Consider the following 19,264-nt stretch of genomic DNA (forward strand, 5'->3'; position numbering starts at 1 on the left):
AAACAGAGCTTATGTGACCTCTAGGACCAAGGGCAGTGGCATGTAGCATTAGGACACTGGATAAAAGAGGGACAGACAGAACAGCAGGTAGAACTATCTGTTCCAGTCCCAGAGTGATTCCACAGTTATCTTAGAGAAAGTGTATTCCAGGAGCTCTGGATAAACTGCTTTTATTGAATTATGCTTTTACGTGATACCATCAGCATACCCAGAAACATCCCATGAATTAGTCACTGGATGTACTCCAAGAAGTTGAGTATGTCCTTCATCACATTACACAGATTGCTCTTTACAGAGGTCCCAATGGAAAGTTCGATAACCAACAAAACACCACGTGTTTTTCACCTTGTGTTCACCCAACTAGCCTTCCTCACTCGCTGCCAAAGAGCACTATAAGCCCCACTGGCAGGCCCCTCAGAGAAAGCATGCTGGTTATATCGTCGGCAAGTTTGGTTTCATTCCCAAACCCACTTTAGGTCCCTACCTCAATCCTCTTCTTTTCCTTCCTTCTTTCCCTGCTTTTTAATTTGTGCTCTTTTACAGCCTTGCAAGCTGCCTTAAATTCATTCTGAAACAGGACAGGGCAGAATCACGAAGGGGAAATGATTTCTGTTTTCTTTTTATTATCTGTTTCAATTCAATATGATAAAAGATTTATTGAAACCCCCCACCCCATGTCTCCCCACCCATGTGCCAGGCACTAGAGAGAGGAAATAAACATGCTCCCCTCCCTGCCCTCAAGGAGCACCCTTCCAGCAGGGAGACAGAGAAGTAGGTTAATTATCCTTCAAGACTTCAAGCCACTCGCTGGGAAGCCACTCCCGCCATGTTCCTGCAGAAAGCACCTTCGCTCCCCAGGACAAACGAACCCTGTCACTCACTGCACAGGAATGATCTGTCTCTGTGGCGGTCAACCCTGTGGGTTTGTGAGAGCTTTAAGGCTTAGGTCCGTGCCTTTAGTCATTTTCCTGTCCTTGGCATTTAATGAAGGTCTGGCACACAGTCAATGCTCCCCAAAAATAATGACCCAAACGGTGCCTAAAATAATGAACCCACGGGTGAATAAATGAATGAACAAGTGCATGAATATAATATGTCAAAAGAGGAATGAACGAAGTGCCGTTGGAGCGCAGAAATAGGAGCTGATTCTGTCTCTCAGGTCAACAAGGGCCTCATGGGAGGTGATGCTTAGGCTGGTCTTGAAGTCTGAGTAGGACTTACGGGGCCAATTATGAGAAAGCTCAGGGAGGCCTGTGCAGAGAAGGGTATCTGTGGAGGGGATGTGGTGAAGAAAAGACAAAGCAAGAAAACAAAAGGTAAACTGAGCCAGACCACAAGGGGCCACACACACAGCAACAAAAAGTTTGGGTTGTTTCATTCAAAGGCAACAAGAAAACGCCAGCAATATCAGGAGTATGCAAGCAACTCCTAAAGGGGGGTGTGTGTGTTAGTGTATGTGTGTATTTGGGGGGATAAAGGATGAAGAACTGGCAATTTTATAAATTTGGAATCCAAATTGTTTAATCAAAAGCATTTTCAGTGTGGTCCAAGACCAAAAGAGTCCTCTAGATAAATTCAAGTGTTACAATGTGGCTCATCGCTTAATCGTTCCAAATTTATAAAGGCTTTCTAATGCACGAAAAGACAATGACCGTTTATACAGGTGTGCTTGTTTAAACAGCCTAGAACCACAGGATTCACTCCGCTTGGTGCCGTCACTCAGCTCTTCCAATAAATGCTCTCAGACTTGGTCGTGGAGGGTTCCACGTATTTCCCTGGTCCCTCGCTGATAGCGCGGTCATCCTGAACCCAACATGGGGACTAGACTGCTATGCTTACACAGTGACACATGTGTGCACATGGCCAACGTGCAAATGGCAATGTGAGCAAGTGTATCAACAAACCAAAAATGTATGACACTGCTTGTTCACAAATGTCTACCCGTTCCCAGGGTCACTGATACAACTGAGTCCCCATCTCTCCAATGAGAAACACATCTGCCATTTAATGATGATACAGGGATGGAGCAGCTGCAAAACTGGTCTTACACTGAGAGGGATGCAAATTCAGGGGCCAATTAAAGCCTCACCCTCACCCCCATCCCTGCCCTCCAAATGGAAAACTGGTCCTTGTTTTATACCCACTGCAACTTCAGCCAGAGAAAGAATCCTGGCAGGAAACTGGCTGAGGCAGAATAAGTATTGTTCTCCTTTAGACAATACACCAGTCATTCAAATTAACAAATATTACTTGAGCACCTACTGTGTGCACAACACCAGCTCGAAGCAGTCCATAAGCGCGTCAGGGCATGTAGTGGGGCAAGAATCCCAGGCAGGCCTTCCCTGGTGGCGCAGTGGTTAAGAATCCGCCTGCCAATTCAGGGGACACGGGTTCAAGCCCTGGTCCGGGAAGATCCCACATGCCGTGGAGCAACTAAGCCCGTGCGCCACAACTACTGAGCCTGCGCTCTAGAGCCCACGAGCCACAACTATGGAGCCCACGTGCCACAACTACTGAAGCCTGAGTGCCTACAGCCCGTGCTACACAACAAAGAGAAGCCACCACAATGAGAAGTCCGCGCACCGCAAGGAACTGTAGCCCCCGCTCGCTGCAACTAGAGAAAGCTCGTGAGCAACAACGAAGACCCAACTCAGCCAAAAATAAAATAAATAAAGTTAAATTATATTAAAAAGAACCCCAGGCAAAGAGAGGCATGGACAGAAAAGCTGAGGCACCCAATTCTGAAATTCAGGCGAAACATCTGCTTCACTTCTGCGAGGCCCAAGGTGCTCTGAAGGAAAGCTGACTCTGGCCATGACACCCACCACCGGACTCCTCCCTCCTCATCCCCAACACGCCCCACCCCAGCAAATGAGGCAGTTGTATCAAGCAAAAAAGGCAAAAGGCCACAGCTTGATTCAACCAATATTTCTACACCTCCCCAGCGCGTGCACACACGCACAAAGGAGGAGTCTCTTTAGAAAAAAAATAATAATAAAGGGGAGAGATATGTATTTCCTTCCAGGATCTCTTCCTCCTGCAGATTCTGCTAACCCTGGTAGAGGAACAAGGAACTCCTCTCTCTCATCAAAATGCATTTCCAATTACAATTACACCATTTCCAATTACACCTATGAACTGCCGCTAAAGCCCTCCCCCTCTCGGACATTCACGGTGTTGATGCCTGCTCAGTCCAAACGACTAATGAGGACTTTACTTACAGGGCGAGACTTGAGAGTCCAAAAGGCCCAAAGACAAAGCAAACAAACCCAAACCCTCACAGACACACAGACCTGGCATACCGGGCACTGACACCTTCAAAGTCACTTTTCTGTATTAAGGATCTGTCTCTAAAAGCACCCAAGAACATCCAAAAAGGATTTTCCAGGCCCTGGGTGAGGGAACCCAATCCCTCAGCTCCCTCTGAGGGATTCTGCTCCTCAGAGAACCTGGCTGAATCAGCACCCAAAGGAGGGCCATCATCTCAGGCTTCTCCCATCCCTTCCCACGCAACTCGTCACCAAGAATGTCCACTCGGCCCCTCATCTCTCAACTGCATCCCATCCACTCCTCTCCACCCCCACTAACTTTCCTCCCGTCTCACAGGCAGGACCTCTTCACACCTCTCTGAGCTGGGCTGTCCCCTATGTCCCCAAACACCACCACTACCAACAACCTAGTTCGGCCAGGTTCCCGACCCTGGAAGTACACAGATAGCTTCTTAAAAATACAGATCTCAGCCCTGATGCCAGAGGTACTGACTCAGAATCCCCAGCTCATGTATTTTTCGCCGGCTTCTCCTGTGCTATTCTTCAGCCAGAGTTTTCCCAAAATGCAAATATGACTTTTATCCTATGCTCATTTTAAATCTTTCAGCAGAGGCCCACACCCTCCAGGACCTAACTGCGTAACAGGACACCCATGGCCTTGACCATCTGCCCCCAGCCTGCTTCTCAGGCACCTGTGCAGTCCCCCACATTCCAGCCAGAGACCACTCCAAGGTGCCCAGGCACAGCAGGCTGCCTACTTCACCCCCTCAGCCACCTGGGCCCCTCTGCTCAGCTGCTTCTCTCACGAGCAATTCCATCTAATGAATGTCTACTGGTCCTTTCAAGACCAAAGCCACCAACCTCTCCTCTGGGAAGCCTTGGCAGATTCCTCCACTAGGAGAAGTCACTTCCATGTCCTCATAGCACCTCAAGCAAACTTCCAACACCATACTTGGTAGGCTTCACTGTAAGTTCTCTTAAGATACTGTTTCCAGCTGATCGGTAAGTCCCTTGGCATTCCTGTGTTTAACATCTCTCACTATCAGATGAATTGTTGGAACTCCAAAAATGTTTGCTGAATGCTTTCCTTTGTGGGCACCCCTACAATTCCAGGGAGGACACTGTGCATCTGGAGAGTCTATATGGCCAAACAGTTAAAAATATGTGTATATAAAGAGTACGTAAGATTTTAGAATCCCAGAGGTTTTGAGTTCTCCACTTGTTAGCTGTGTCTCAGGGTGTTGTGTGTGTGTGCGTGCGTGCGCAGGTACAAAGCAAAATGAGCATTAACATTACATATCTGTTGAAAGATTAAACGAGATGATCCATGTAAGTACAGATGTCTCAATCCTCGGCAGCCATTATATACGTTACTTAATCTGTATGCTTACAGATCAGTGGGTATGTGTGCACACATCTTAGAACTGTGCCTGACACACTGCAGGTCCTCAAATAATTGCTGAATGAATGTACACAACTATAATTAATACTTACTGCTTACATATCTGTCATTCCTGCTATACTGCAGATTTTCAGAAGACAGGGGCTCTGTCCCATTCATTTCTGTACTTCGTCCCTACCCCAGCTTGATAAAATTGTTCGCTTTAGTTTAACATAAAATATTAATACAATCTTCGTGACTACTAAGAAACTCATCCTTGCTTAAGGAATCACAAAGACAGCCTCAGGCATACTCTAGACCAGACCCACAGAATGAAATGAAAAAAAGGCAGTAGCTTAAAACCTTCCTCCAGTCTCCAAAACCCCTGACTAGCTGGCCTCTACTGGCCCCCCCGCACCTCAAGGTAGGGCCTGTTGCCGGACAAGCCACAATCCGAGGGCTGAACTGGTGACACACACCCCTCCTCCCCAGTCTGTGGCATCCCCCAGCCCTGCTGCAGCAGCTGCTCTACCTGGGAGATCAGATCGGGAGCCTCCCTTTTCAGCTCACAGCAAGTTCACCCCCCAGGGACCTGGGGGCTGCAATTGCTGGCCAAAGTGTCAGGTTACCACAAAAATAACAGCGGGCCTACACCAGGCAGGCGTGCAGGCCAAGTGCAGGAGGGGAAAGGTGAGAAAGAGAAAACCAGGAGAAGAAAAGCGGACATCGGAGTCTGTGTGGAAGAGGAACTGGGTTTTACAAAATGTACTTTAAATTCGTAAGTATACTCCTAACATCACCACTACAGCCCCTGCAATAAGTCATTCATTTAGCATCCAATCCAGAGTAGCTTATATATTATACTTAAGTATGTTGAATGTGCTTTTAAAAACATTATTTTAAGGCAAGAGGGGGATGGGTTTGTTTGGTTTTTTTTTTTAAGTTTGCTTATTTAATACTATTTATAAAAGTCATATTTGGGTCAATGAAGATTTCAACAAGTATTCCCATTCAACAAATTCCTGATATTACTCAGCTGTAATTTTCTCAAAATTAAATCCAAACATGACAGAGCTAATCAGGCCTAGTGAAGGAGGGACAGACCTTCGAAACAGAAAAGGCCAATAAAAAGCATTTATGTATTTTTTTTTCCCTAAAATAAAATCACAGTTCACTCCTGTGCTATCCTCTTGCAGGAACACTGCCAGCTTGATGTGGTCTGACCCAGCCTGGGTACTTCAAACAAAGTTAACTTCAATCACTACAGGGAGTTAGCAGGTTATTGAATCTCCATCCATTGTGCTTTCATCTTGGTTTACTCCACACACTATGCCTTTTTAATTGGCTCCTCGCAACTGTTTTATAAGAGAGTAGATAGAGACCCAGCTATTAGGAAAGATGCCCTTCTTCCAGCTGGGCAGGTAAACCCCAGACGAGGCAGTGAACCGGGTGGGTGAAGTTTCCCGTTGTAATCTCTTACATGTGAGAGACGCTGTGAATGCCCTGGCAGGGGAAGACAGCTAACTCTAATAGGCACCTTAGATTCCCAGCCTGAAGGTGTTAAAAGAGAAAGAAGATTTAAAAAAAAAAAAAAAATCCAAAAGGGGGGAAAAAAAGGATTCTCTGGTTGGTTGGTCGGTTGTTTTTAAGTTAATTTTGATGGAGAAAGGTTCCCCCATGTCATGTTACTTTGCAGTTATTGATTTATGTTTCATGTTAAAATATCAGGGTTACAAGTATTATACGGCACAGCAGTAATCTAAACAGGACTCTATCTACTGCAAACGCTTAAAAAAAGGAGGTACTTAAAATGACAATCTTAGTGGCAGCCAACAGCAGCTAATAGACATGCAGACAGGCAGATTCTGTGTGTTTTATTTTGTAGCTTTTAAGAAATACTAGCTCTCTCCCAATCAAATCAGTAAAAACTTCAGAAAAGGAACGTACTACCAGCAGAGTTTGAGCTCTACAAATTTAGAAGAACACCAAATAAATAGTGAAATGAGAGGCAGTGTCATTCTGCTTTAAAAACAGTCAGAGTCTAGTTCCGGGAAGAGAGGACCTCATCCAGCTCGCTCCTGCTCAGGCGGTCAGAATTCACACAGCTCATGCAGGACACATCACACCGTGCAATTATCAACCAGCATTGATTGCCACTGCTAAAAGATCTTTAATAATCCTGATTTTTTACCATAAAAGCTCTCATTATTATCCCAGCTCTCTTTGCTTGTTCAGCGTGCCTGGTCACTTACAGGAGGAGGAGAAAAACCCAGGGACTCGGCTCATCTTTCCCCAGCCGTGTCTTCCAGGGAGTGTTCGTTTCCCCGCAGCGCAATGCCACGCCACTGCACTGGCCGGCACACTGGGTTTAAAATTAGCTGAGACCTGGAGAGCCACGGGTAACCTTCTGACAAGGTTAGCCAGCAGAGCAGAGCACAGCTCAGCGAGGGACATTAATAAGAAGCCAAGGAGAGCCTTTCAACAAGCGCATTAGGGCCTCTTGGAACCCTCGCAGTCTGGAAGCCGGGGGAGCTGGGGCCCCTGCATCAGGAGGCTGACCTAGGCTCTTATTTTTATTCCACCAAGTCAGCAGCTTCCTTTACAGGCGATAAACACAACCTCCAAAAGTGTTTCTCCAAGTTTACATTCAATATACTCGGTCGCTGATTATACAAATAAATTTTTAAACTCTAAACTGGATTTAAGGAATATAATATTTATGGAACGCTTCTAATTATAAAGTTAATACCCACAGATGACCAAAAAAGCGGAACATTCAGAAACATACATAGGAGAAAATTACCTTTACCCACAGCCCTCCACCAAACAATAGTCAGTGCTAACAATGCATTTTGATGTATATCCTTGTACTAGTAACATTATTATTATTATTCCCTAGAGTTTGGGGTTCTTTTATTGTCCACCTAACATTTTACATTCAGCATTTTCCTGAGTCCTGAAATATCCTTTGTATTCATGAATTTTAAGAGGTATAGTATTCCATGTCATGGATATACCATTATTTGACTATTTCCCCATGGCTGGACATTTAGATTTTGCCTAGCTTTTCACTGTATGGCAAACAAACATCCTTGTAATGATTTCCTACAGACAAATTCCTAGAGTTCAGGGGCAGGAAGAACTTGAAGCCACTGGTGAAGATTGGGAACCCCATGAAGACAGGGACGGTGCCTGCCACGTGTAGTGTTTTCTAATTAAAGCAATGTGTCTCAGGGCTTTCCAAACAGAGAACCCTAAAGTCTAATGTGACACGTTCCGAGCGCCTACCAAGAGGTCAACAGGGCCAGCATCACAAAGGTCCCCGAAGAGCTGAGATAAAGGAAGGCAAGCAAGGAATGGATCTAACACCTCTGAACACCTGTCAAAGGTGATTCAGAGGCTGCTCCCACCCCCTCACACTGCCAGCCCCCCATCAGTACCTCACTTGTACAGCCACTCTGCTTGTTTCAAATACTGAAATACTTCCATACGAACTGGAAAGAGTCAGTGGCCCAAGCCCACTGAACACCTGTCCCCCTTAGCTCCCACCCCTCTTCCAGTGCCCTCAATCTTCTCAGTATCCAACAAGTACATGTAAGTGCCTGGCACACCCGGGGGCCTCCAGTGTCTTCCATTGGGTCCATGTCCATACTGTCTGTTAAAATACCTTAAACATCACCCCTCTCCGCACATAACCTATAACCTGGGATTTGCTTTTTAAATTTTGTTAATCCTCCCCTCCAACCAGCTCCTCAGAGACCACTGCTTAAAATCTTAATCACCAACACATCAGCGCTGTTTCTGAAATTCATTAAATTCCCTAATATTTTATTTTTAAAATTGAAATGGACACTTAATGGGAAGAACTTCCCGAGACGCCGGCTGTGGAGGTGGGGTGGGGGGCAGTTCCCACCAAGTTATTCTCTACAGAGCACAGTGAGCTGGGTTAGACAATGACGAACATCACAATCCTAAGAGTCATGGACCTAGTACGAACACCAGTGACATTGGTTCCCCGAGGGTAAAAGCTATCTGCTTAAATCACATGAGACTTTGAGGAGCTCTCAGAAAGTCAATGATAGTCTCAGCAAGCTAAAGCAAGAATACTGAAATGCTGAAGTCTAAGAATAAGAAGAGTCAGTACAGCCTAACTTATGCCCCGACCACCCTGGTACTGGCTCACTCTATAATACCAAAGCAACATTTGGGGCTGGGCATATGACTATGCACTTGGAAGCATGACCTCTACCGTAGCCCTCCCTTTACTACGCTATTTTCTGTGGAAGAGAACAGGTAACTAATAAGTGGAAGAGAGTTTCGTTTCCTCTAAATGTTTTTGTCCATCCTCTACTGGGGATGCCAGGGCAGGAACACCAGCCAGGAAAGGGAAGAAAGACAAACAAGGGGTCTGTAAAATCAGACTTTGAAAACCAAGAAGGGGTCAACCTGGATGCATTACAGCACTGTCCAGTCCAGCAGCTGGGATCATGGCCCAAGCTGGAATCAGCTCAAAGACAATGCCTATCCAACACCTCCATGATGGAAGAATATACTCCAAACTCCAAGTCACTGTGGGTGCTGCAGCTTCTTTGCCAATTCAGCAAAATTCTAATTAACGGATATAAAAAATATTTTTGATTCATAAAATCAGATGTAATGGCAAAAGTTTAAGGAAATGCCTTGTAGTAGTAAGTGGAGATAATATTCACAGCTAACATTTATTCAACACTGCTGTGTGTGAGGAACAGGGATCTAGACTCGATTTTTATTATTTCTTCTAATCCTCATCACATCTATATTAGGTAGAGATGTAATATTACAATATCCATTATTCAGATAATGAAGCAAATAAGGTTTAGAAACAGTAAGTCTTTTATCCACTGGTCAAACAGAAATTCAAACCCAGATCTATCTCACCTTGAGCCCAAGGTCTGTCTTTGTGAGACAATGAACCTCCCATCGCCGGAGGTAATCAAGGAACAGTTGAGCAGGGATGCTGTGCAGGGGACTAGAGTGGGCAGAAGAATGTCAAGGAAGGTCCATTCCAACCCCTGATCTATGACACATGAAAACAAATTGCCTACTGTATGCTGGCTCTGTACCAGGTGTGTGTGTATGGGACATGACGAGTAGAAGAGACCGTGTAAATGAAGTGAGCACACTGTTAGAGCCGAGATAATGGACAGCCGCTCTATTTTTCTGCTCACAATAAAAAGCAGCTGAAAAGCAAGGCCAGTGGAGAGTCCAGACTCTTGGCCACCGTGACCCCAGCAGAGCTGGCACATGGCAAGCACTGGTGTCTCTTTCTCCCTCTCCAGAAATGCAGTGGCACGGATGAGAGCCTCACTACTGCAGGGCAGGGAAAGAGTTGTGATTCCTGCACCTGAATTTTTTTTTCAACACAAAGCTTATATTTACAGTGAATTAACTATTCACATTTGTACTGGAAAATACCATGAACACAACCAGAAAAGGAAATGAATGAACAAGTCACACAGGAGAATAAGCATATGACAAAATACGCATCTTCGCTAGGAGGGGGAAAGAATGGCAAATTCAAGCAAGTTTAAGGTGTTATTTTAAATCTCCTAATCAGCAAACCTTAAAAGACAATAAGAACATCTGTAGTGAACATGACACAGGAACTGTGCTAGTGATGTTGGGGATGTGAAGATCCAAATGGCTATACTTACGAAGTGCCTCAAAAGGGTGAAATTCTTTGACCTAGTAACCTTAACCCTAGAAATTTATCAAAAAGAGAAAATCCCAGGGTAGAAAAAAATAAGGAGCACAAATATCTACATTGCAGAATCATGTATAATACCATGAATAGCAGAATGACTATGAAAACTACAGTACATGAATGTAAAGGAAACTGTGCATTCTTTTACAAGAAAAATTTTTAAAAACAGACTGAACCATGAGGGAAAGTTTCTCAAAGAATATTCATTTTAAAAAGCAAAATACAGGGGAATTCCCTGGCAGTCCAGTGGTTAGGACTCCACGCTTCCACTGCAGGAGGCACGGGTTCGATCCCTGGTTGGGGAGAACTAAGATCCTGCATGCCGCGCAGCACGGCTAAAAAAGTAGATAGATTGGCAGATAGACAGATAGGCCGGCAGGCAGAGAGATACATAAACAAATAGCAAAATACAAAATTGTGTGTATATGTGTATATATATAAAATTACGTGTATATATATATGTAATTACAACTCCAGTTTTATGCATATTTCTACAGAAATAAAGTGAAAATAAAAAGGAAACAGTTACTCTGTTAGGAGGGTGACATTACAGGTTTTTACTTTACACTTTTTTATGTTCCATTGTTTTTGTAATTTTAAAGAAATTATTCCGACTTTCTTTAAGAAAATTTAAGGAAACTCAGGTACAAATTGAGGTATTCAAGCATCTGAATACAAGAAAGCTTAGAGGTCAGACATTTGTGGATACTTGAATCCTCTTTACCACTAGGATCCACCCAACCAATCTCCAAGGTCTAGCTGCAACCTTCAAATGCAAACACAATGCACAGATTATAGCCTACTTTAGGTAGACCTAAGGACTTAATGTTCCTCTAAACATTTCAGTAGCAATAACAGCTAATACTTACAGAGTGTATATTCTGTACCTGGCCCTATTCTAAGCACTTTATCTGTCAATGCATTTAACTCTCATAACAACACTATGAGAAAAGTACTATCATTATTCCCATTTAGAAACAAGGAAACTAAGACACCGAAAAAGAAAGTAAATTTCCCACCTGGCTCATGGATCCTCAAAGCCAGAATCTAAACAGTCTGACTTCAGAGTCTAAATTGATAATTACCCAAATAGACTAGACTGCCTGTCTGTATAGCCAAGTCTCCCAGCCACTGCTCTGCTGGTCCTCTTTTCTGAAACGTCCTTCCTCCCCTTAGCCACCTCTAAGGCTGCCACACAGAGGCCACCTCAAGTGCTATCTCTTCAGCAAAGCCTTCCCTGGCTCTCATGCAGATTTGCTGTGTTTCCTCTATCTCATGGAACTTTAAACACACAATTACCGTTTCACTGATACTGCTTAGTAATTGTTTGAGTCTTTCTTCCTCAGAGACTACAAGTTTGGGGTGGGGAGTAGATAGAGGTATTCTTTGTATCTCTAGTCACTAGCCCAATGTCTGGCAGGTAACATGTAATCAAGGAAGGAGGGAGGGAAGACGGATGGATGGGTGGCCAGACAAATGCATGAATGACTTCTCAGTAAAGGGACTAGAGAACTAATTCATGTGTTGGTGGGTGAATATTTCACACATGCTTGGGGTTAAAATAAAATGGGGCCTTGAAAAGTATGCGTCCTCAAAAAGGAAGGAAAACCACAACAAGGATAAACCTTGAGGACATTATGCTAAGTGAAATAAGTGGGTCACAAAAGGACAAATACGGTATGATTCATTGTATATGAGGTCCCTAGGATAATCACTCTCATTGAGACAGAAAGCAGGATGGTGGTTGCCAGGGGCTGAGGGGAGAAAGGAATGGGGAGTTATTGTTTAATGGGCGCAGAGTTTGTTTTCCAAAATGAGGACAGTTCTGGAGATGGATAGTGATAATGGTAGCAAAATAATGTTGACTGTACTTAAATGCCACTGAACTCTATACTTAAAAATGGTTAAAATAGTAAATTTATGTTCTGTACATTTTACCATAATTAAAATTATAGATAAATAGGTAGATAGAGAATTAGACAGATAAAACAGGACCACAAAGCAAAGAAGTCAGACCAAGTCAAAGTATACCTAGAGTGCAATCCAAACATAGCCCTCAGTGCTAGAACACTCACCACTGCACATAGATGCTGCATGTATCGTTCCAAGACTCTTCCCCTCTCAGCAAGGATATTACTTCCTCCAGGGAGCCTTCTTGGATACCCAAGTCCAGTCTTGGGGGGCCTGCCACATGCTCCCATAGTACCAGGCCCTTGTACCAGAGCCCGTCAACAGGTCTATCTAGCCGGTGTCAAGTTCCGGGAAGGCTGCACCCTTATCTTGCTTGGATGCGTCCACAGGACCTGACTCAACAAATATCACCTTTAATAAGTACTGAGTCAATTAATTAATTGCTGGGAAAAGGAGAGGCTAGACTACTGCTCTGATTTTCAAAGCTTACACGCAGGGTTGTCTTAAGGAGTGGTTAACAAGGCAAGCTAACACATCGGCCCTCCATATCCCTCGGATACGGAACCCACTGATGTGGAGGGCTGACTGGACTAAGCCATTTTACATAAGGGACTTGAGCATCCAGATTCTGGTATCTATGGGGGCTCCTGGAACCAACTCCTGCAGATACCAAAGGACGACTGTAACTCACAGAAAACCCAAAGATTTTCTAACTTGAAACTGAAAAAAAAAGGGTGGGGGATCTCCAACCACAGAAGATTGCCAGACAGGTTCCCACTGCCCCCTCTACCTCCTCTATTAAACAGAGGGGATGTTCTTTGTGAACAGCTGATTTCCCGAATCTACACCCCTCCCCACCAAAGTTAGAGCTCCACGCCCACCTTCCAATACCCAGGCGGAGACCCAGGTGCCAGGCGCAGCACAGGGGCTTAAACACATCACCTCTTCAAATTCTCTTGAAGTCAAGGGAGTATTTTCCTCTTTGCAGGAACAAAAGTTTAAACTGCAGTTTGATCAATTTGTCAGGCACCTGTTCTTCGGGCTAAAATTAGAAAACATTCTTTAAAGGCTGGTAAATCTTTATCGATACTGAGGGGTCAGCTCAGAAGGCGGGGGCAGTAACTGCTGTTCTTTGCCTAGTCCGTTCTTTAAGGCAGCTGGTACCTGTACTGAATTTCCTCTTGTACGTTTTTCTGCCATATAAATTACTTCATCACCCCTAAAGCTGTTCTGCTGTATACACCTCCAAGTCTACTCTTGGTGCATGTTTTGCATAGGAGAACAAATTTTTGGATTTGCTACTGGGCAAAGTGTGTTTCCTTCCCCCCTCCTCCTCCAATTACTGGGCAAACTATAAGAGTGATGCTGAGAGGCAAGCAAGTCTCATCCACACTGGAACCCCACCATGCAGAGCATACAGGACCCAACTGAAGAGTACAAATGACTTCCAGCACGACCTGAGTAGACTTTAGGGCACATGCACACATTTGAGTTACAGCTCCGAACAGGTCATGCTGAGATGATAAGGAAAGATTATCAAGGTAAGAGATACACCTGCCTGTGGGTTTCTAGAAACCTTCAATCAGTAAGCAAAGTTCTCACACGAACCTTAGGTTTTGTTCTTACCCATTCACAAAAAATCATAGGTAAAGGATATTTGAGGATCTAAAATAGAGGAGCTGACACTCAGAGGACATTTTTATATGGAGATCTTGATTACTACTTCTTTTTTTCTTTGCTTAGTCTTCCATTTATTTAGTCAAACCATACTTATTATAAAACATGTGAATTATGGAGACAGAGATGTGTCAGCACACAATCTGACCCTTAACTTCTGCTGGGTAAGATAAGACAGAACAAGAGTATAACCTTTGGCAATTCTTTTTTTTTTTTTCCAACCTGGGCCTCAGTTTCCTCATCTATAAACAAGGGAGCTGAAACAGGACTTTTGTGTAGCTCTCAAAAGTAAGATTCTAATTCTACTCCACTTAGCTGTCTACAGAACAAGCAGGCTTCTGGCCCAGGCACGGGTGGATTGTCCAACACTTAAATATTTTTAAAGTCCCCTAAAATATTATTGACCACATCATATATATATGGTTGGCCAAAAAGTTCGTTTTGTTAGTGAATACGTTGTTCAATACAGTTCTTGGTGGAGATGAAAAGTGTCTATTTTTACTTAAAACCGAACGAACTTCTTTTCGGCCAACCCAATATATATACACACATGTTCTGACAGCATTTTTGCTTCTGAAAAAGCAGACTATTTCTCACAAAATAATAAAAAATGGTGTTTATAATTTTGTCCAACTGTTTTTAAAGGCTTTAAAAAATCTTATAAGAAAATTATGGGTAAATTTTAAAAAGAAAATACATTCTTATGCATAACAACTCATTTAAAAGAGAAGCAGGGGACTTCCAACCTGCCAATGCACGGGGCGCGGGTCCGATCCCTGGTCAGGGAACTGGGATCTCGCAGGCCGCACGGCGCAGCCAAAAGATTAAAAAACAAAAAAATAAAATAAGAGAGAAGCAAAAGCTTCATCTGGCTGTCTATCTCAAAGAAACATTTCCTGCTTCCCTCCCCACCCCACTTTACGTATGATATTACTTTGTGAATGGGTAAGAATCAAAAACCAAGGTTCCAGCTGGAGCCCATCACATTCCACATGACCATCAAATTTGATAAAAATTCTCTATTTAATTAATATGTTCAAGCACCATTCAATAAGCTTTGACGATTATACCTTCATCTGAAACTTAGAATACAGTGAATTTTCATAGTTTTTTTTAGTTTTAAGAACAATCATTGATAAATTCTATCTTCAAAGGAAGAGAGGTGATCATGTCTATCCCACTTTACAACCAGTTGAATTCAACAGAATATCTAGAATCCTAAATACAAATAATATTTTCAATTCCATATTCCTTCTTTAAATTGAATTCATTTTTCTTTTGAGATACATTGCTTCCATGCAAACCTGTGCTTCCTGAAAAGTTTGTTCTAGGTGGGGCAGTGGCAGCAAAACAAACAAACAAACAAAAAAGTGTAGGAAAAAAAATCTCTTTGGTCTTAATAGGCTGTAAACATGTTCACATATTCCGGTTTTGAACAGAAATAGTAAATGAGAGGAAGAAAAAGGATGCATTTGGAATTTCAGGATATTACGTGTAGATTCACAGACAGAAATCTGAAAGAACTTTGCCAGAGTAAAGAAATACCATAATCATATTAACATTTTAAAGGAGATTTTGTTCACAATTCACACATACTGATGCAGTGCTTGGGGGACTGCCTTATCCCCTTCTCTAGATGTCTAGATAAAGCATGGCCTACTATATGCTACTTCTGCAAGGCTGAGACACAGAAGTGGTAGGTATCTGGATTGCTCAAAATTTAGATGGCTGTCAAAAAAACATACAAGCATTTGTTCGATTAGCCTTAAACAGGCATGTGGCCAACTTTGGGCCAGACACTGTGCTGGAGAGATAAAGATGAGTAATGAACATGCACCCCACCCTCAAAGATCTCACAGTTCAGTGAGAGGCAGATACATCAGCTGACACCCAAAACAGTGCATAGCACGTAGTAGGTGCTCAAAAAATATAAAGCAGGTTAGGAGCCAGGGAGGGCAGGCAAAGATCTGCCTGAGGAGCTAGAGTTTAGCAGGGAGCCTGACTCTTAACTTGGAGGGCTGGGCTGGAATGCACACTCCACCACTCTGCCGCTGTACCAGGGCAATGCGTTTAACATCGCCACGCCTCAGTGTCCTCATGTGCTCTCTCCTAGGGTAGTGATGAGCTAACATACATGGAAATGTCTGAAATGGCAAACGTGTTAACCCCATCTCTGCCCAATGGCTACCCCAGGTCTGGGGCAGGGACCAGAGTGGCAGAGAACCACTGTGGGAGGAGAAGATTTTTTTTGCTACTTCTTCTTCCTCTCCCTTTTCTAATCCTTCCTGCAAAACCCCCTTTCCCCAATGCTGACTCAGCAAGACTCAGAGTGAATGAACCAAAAAGGAACTGGGAGGAAGGGAATGGGAAAGAGAATCCTGGTTAACAATAAAGAAAAGAGAAGATGGCCATCCTTTGGAAGGGAAGCCATCAGTAGTTCTAAACTGGAAAAGGGAAAAATAAAAAACAAAAACAAAAAAACTCCTGAACCAGATACCTAAAACATTTCAACTTCTGCTGGTTAGATTACTTTTCTGGATAGCCTCGAATTCTTGCCAATTAGCTGTAGTTATTTTCTTCCCATCTCCCTGTTTGAACTTCCTTTACTAAATTAATTGCAGCACATTAACATTTAATCAACACAAAAGAAAGACTAAACCAAGCTCAAATATAATTTTAGAGCTTGCATTTTCTTTTTTTAAAAAAATGGGCGTTTGTGTATTTCTGTATATCTAGTGGTGAATGCACATTTGTTTACATATATATGTACATGCACACATATATGTGCATTATTTAAGTAGGCATGCATCTATAAACAAATATAAACCAGCCTTCTTGTAGTTGAGGGGAGTGTGACAGATACCAGCATCTGTATCTGTATCTACCATACCCGGAGGCAGCAGGAGAGGTAAGTTGAGTGTCTACCCCAGAATCCTGCAACCTCACCCTGCACCAGAAACTAAGGTCCCAGGCAATGATGAAGCCCTGAAGTTTCCAAGAAGACCAGGGCTGGAGGGCTGGAGGTGCTCAAACTCCCTGTGACTGGACCCAGCCCCTAAAGAACCTCTCCCTCTTCCTGGAAGAAAGCTTTCCTTTTAGTAAACAAGGGCCTTTGTCCCAACCAGGAGAGCTGAAACTGCTGGGGGTGGGAAGCAGGGGCTCCAGAGCTGCCTTCATGCCTGCAAAAGACCACAGCCACACCGGGGGAGCTGGAACCCTCAGGCTGCTGCCCCTTAACTCTCTTGAGGTTAAGAAATGCTGCCAAGTTCACTGTCATCCACCTCAGCAGGTCTTTACTTAGAAGCAGCTGTGTCCAAAGCCCAGCGCTCAGGGCTCACTTCTCACAGCACCGTCTCGTGGGTTTCACAACCACCACAAAGGCAAGGCGGGTGATATTACTCCTTTCACAGGTGAGGGGTCTGAGGTTCAGGAAAGTTGATGGGGCCGAAGGCAGACACCGAAGCGGGTAAATGGAGGCGCCACCAGGCCACCTTCACGAGCCATGACGACTGGCCAAGGGAGAAGAATCTGAGCTCCTGGGTTCTGGTCTCAGTTCAGCCTCTCATCTAAGGGCAATCAATGGTGAGTAGGTCTTAACTTTGTGAGCCTTAAGCTCAATGACTATAAAAAGAGGGAGTTCCCTCGCAGTCCAGTGGTTAGGACTCTGCCCTTCCGCTGCAGGGGGGCACAGGTTCGATCCTTGGTCAAGGAACTAAGATCCCACATGCTGCGAGGTGTGGCAAAAAGAAAAAAAAAAGGTGGGGCGAGGCGGGGGGGGGGGGGGGGGGGGGATAAATAAATAAATAAAAAGAGAAAAAGAAGCCAACTTTTGTTCTGTATCTCGTAGGACAGTCAGATAGGAACGCTCTCTGTGATCATTACTCAACCCAATTCTCAAAGGTTGGGTGGGTGGTTTCCTGTCATCAGCTCTCACAGCATACAACACAACCCCTGCCATCGATATCCTCCCAACTCAGGTTTTCACGGCCTCAGGCATTCACCTACTGTGCCCTGAGGAATCCCTCCACTGCCTGCCTCCCTGGAAGACATCAATGATTCTTCTCAACAATGAACTCAAGCAAAACAGGCAACCCTTGGGCAACACCATAAGTCTGTACTTATCTTTACTACAACTGATACTCAGTTTTTATTCTGTCCAACCCCACTGTAAGTTCCTCACCCAGAGACCCAGCCTTGACTTCTCTATATTTGTCATCACTATGACACTACCACTACCACCATGCCTTCAATCCTGGAGTTAAAGCAAATATCCACATGGCAACATTTTCTGGGTATCCACTAGGTCATGTAAAATAAAAATGGAAGTAGGGATTGGGTTTTTTAAGAGAAATAATATGGTATGGTCTTGGCCCCAAACAACTCACAATCCAGTGAGGAGGATGGAGACGTAACTGACTGCTGGGATTTGCTGAATCATTTGACGCTGGAATCTGCCAGTGACTGGGAGTTGGAAGGGACAGTGACTGAAGGATGACAGAGTCTGCTCCTGATACTATCTCAAAGGATATGATGGCCGGCTGACTTTAACAAGGTGGAAATTTAATAAGGATAAATGTCAAGTTATGCATCTCGCTAAAAAAAAAAAACCACACGCACACACACACACACTCACAAGTATAGGGCAGAGAAGATCACATGAGAAAGTCTTAAGGGACTGGGTTGCCCAAGAGCTCAATGACTCAGTGTGATGAGGCGCCTATAAAAGCTAGTGCAGTATCAGGCTGCCCTGAGTAGACTGCTGCATTCACAGTAAGAAAAGTGAGATCTCAAATCTGGATCCCAGCAACCACAGAGGGATGAATGGTCAAAAGTGAGCGAGTTTCAGAGCGCTGACAGGAGTGTGAAGCCACATCCTAATAGGAATGAGAATCATGAAGCTGGAGAATGAACAATTCACAGGGCCATGACAGTCATGTTCAAACTAGTCTTGGGCTTTACCATTCCACTCCCAGGAATAGATAACAGAGATACAGTTGACCTAAACCATAGAGGCATTGACATTAACCCAAAAGCAGGGGTTTAAAAAATGAGAGGGGGGCTTCCCTGGTGGCGCAGTGGTTGAGAATCTGCCTGCTAATGCAGGGGACACGGGTTCGAGCCCTGGCCTGGGAAGATCCCACATGCCGCAGAGCGGCTGGGCCCGTGAGCCACAACTGCTGAGCCTGCGCGTCTGGAGCCTGTGCTCCGCAACGAGAGAGGCCCGCGCATCGCGATGAAGAGTGGCCCCCGCTTGCCACAACTGGAGAAAGCCCTCGCACAGAA

At 44.2% G+C, this 19,264-nt stretch overlaps 1 protein-coding gene across 16 annotated transcripts in view; it reads right to left on the reverse strand.

Moving 5' to 3' along the window:
• Window positions 1–19,264, reverse strand: part of TEAD1 (TEA domain transcription factor 1) — a 267,284-nt gene that overhangs the window by 191,310 nt on the left and 56,710 nt on the right. Inside the window, exon 1 of one of the 16 annotated variants that reach the window (XM_057553376.1) lies at window positions 6,903–6,974. The exons of 14 other annotated variants lie outside the window; for them this stretch is intronic. Coding sequence is in view for 1 of the 2 variants with exons in the window: in XM_057553373.1 (XP_057409356.1) it covers window positions 6,842–6,856 (15 nt within the window). In the remaining variant the exon portion in view is untranslated. Of the gene's footprint in view, window positions 1–6,841; window positions 6,872–6,902; window positions 6,975–19,264 lie in introns of those variants that run through there. One more of the 16 variants, XM_057553373.1, reaches the window with a different exon arrangement.

The sequence above is a fragment of the Balaenoptera acutorostrata genome, chromosome 9, assembly GCF_949987535.1.
Source record: "Balaenoptera acutorostrata chromosome 9, mBalAcu1.1, whole genome shotgun sequence".
NCBI lineage: Eukaryota > Metazoa > Chordata > Mammalia > Artiodactyla > Balaenopteridae > Balaenoptera > Balaenoptera acutorostrata.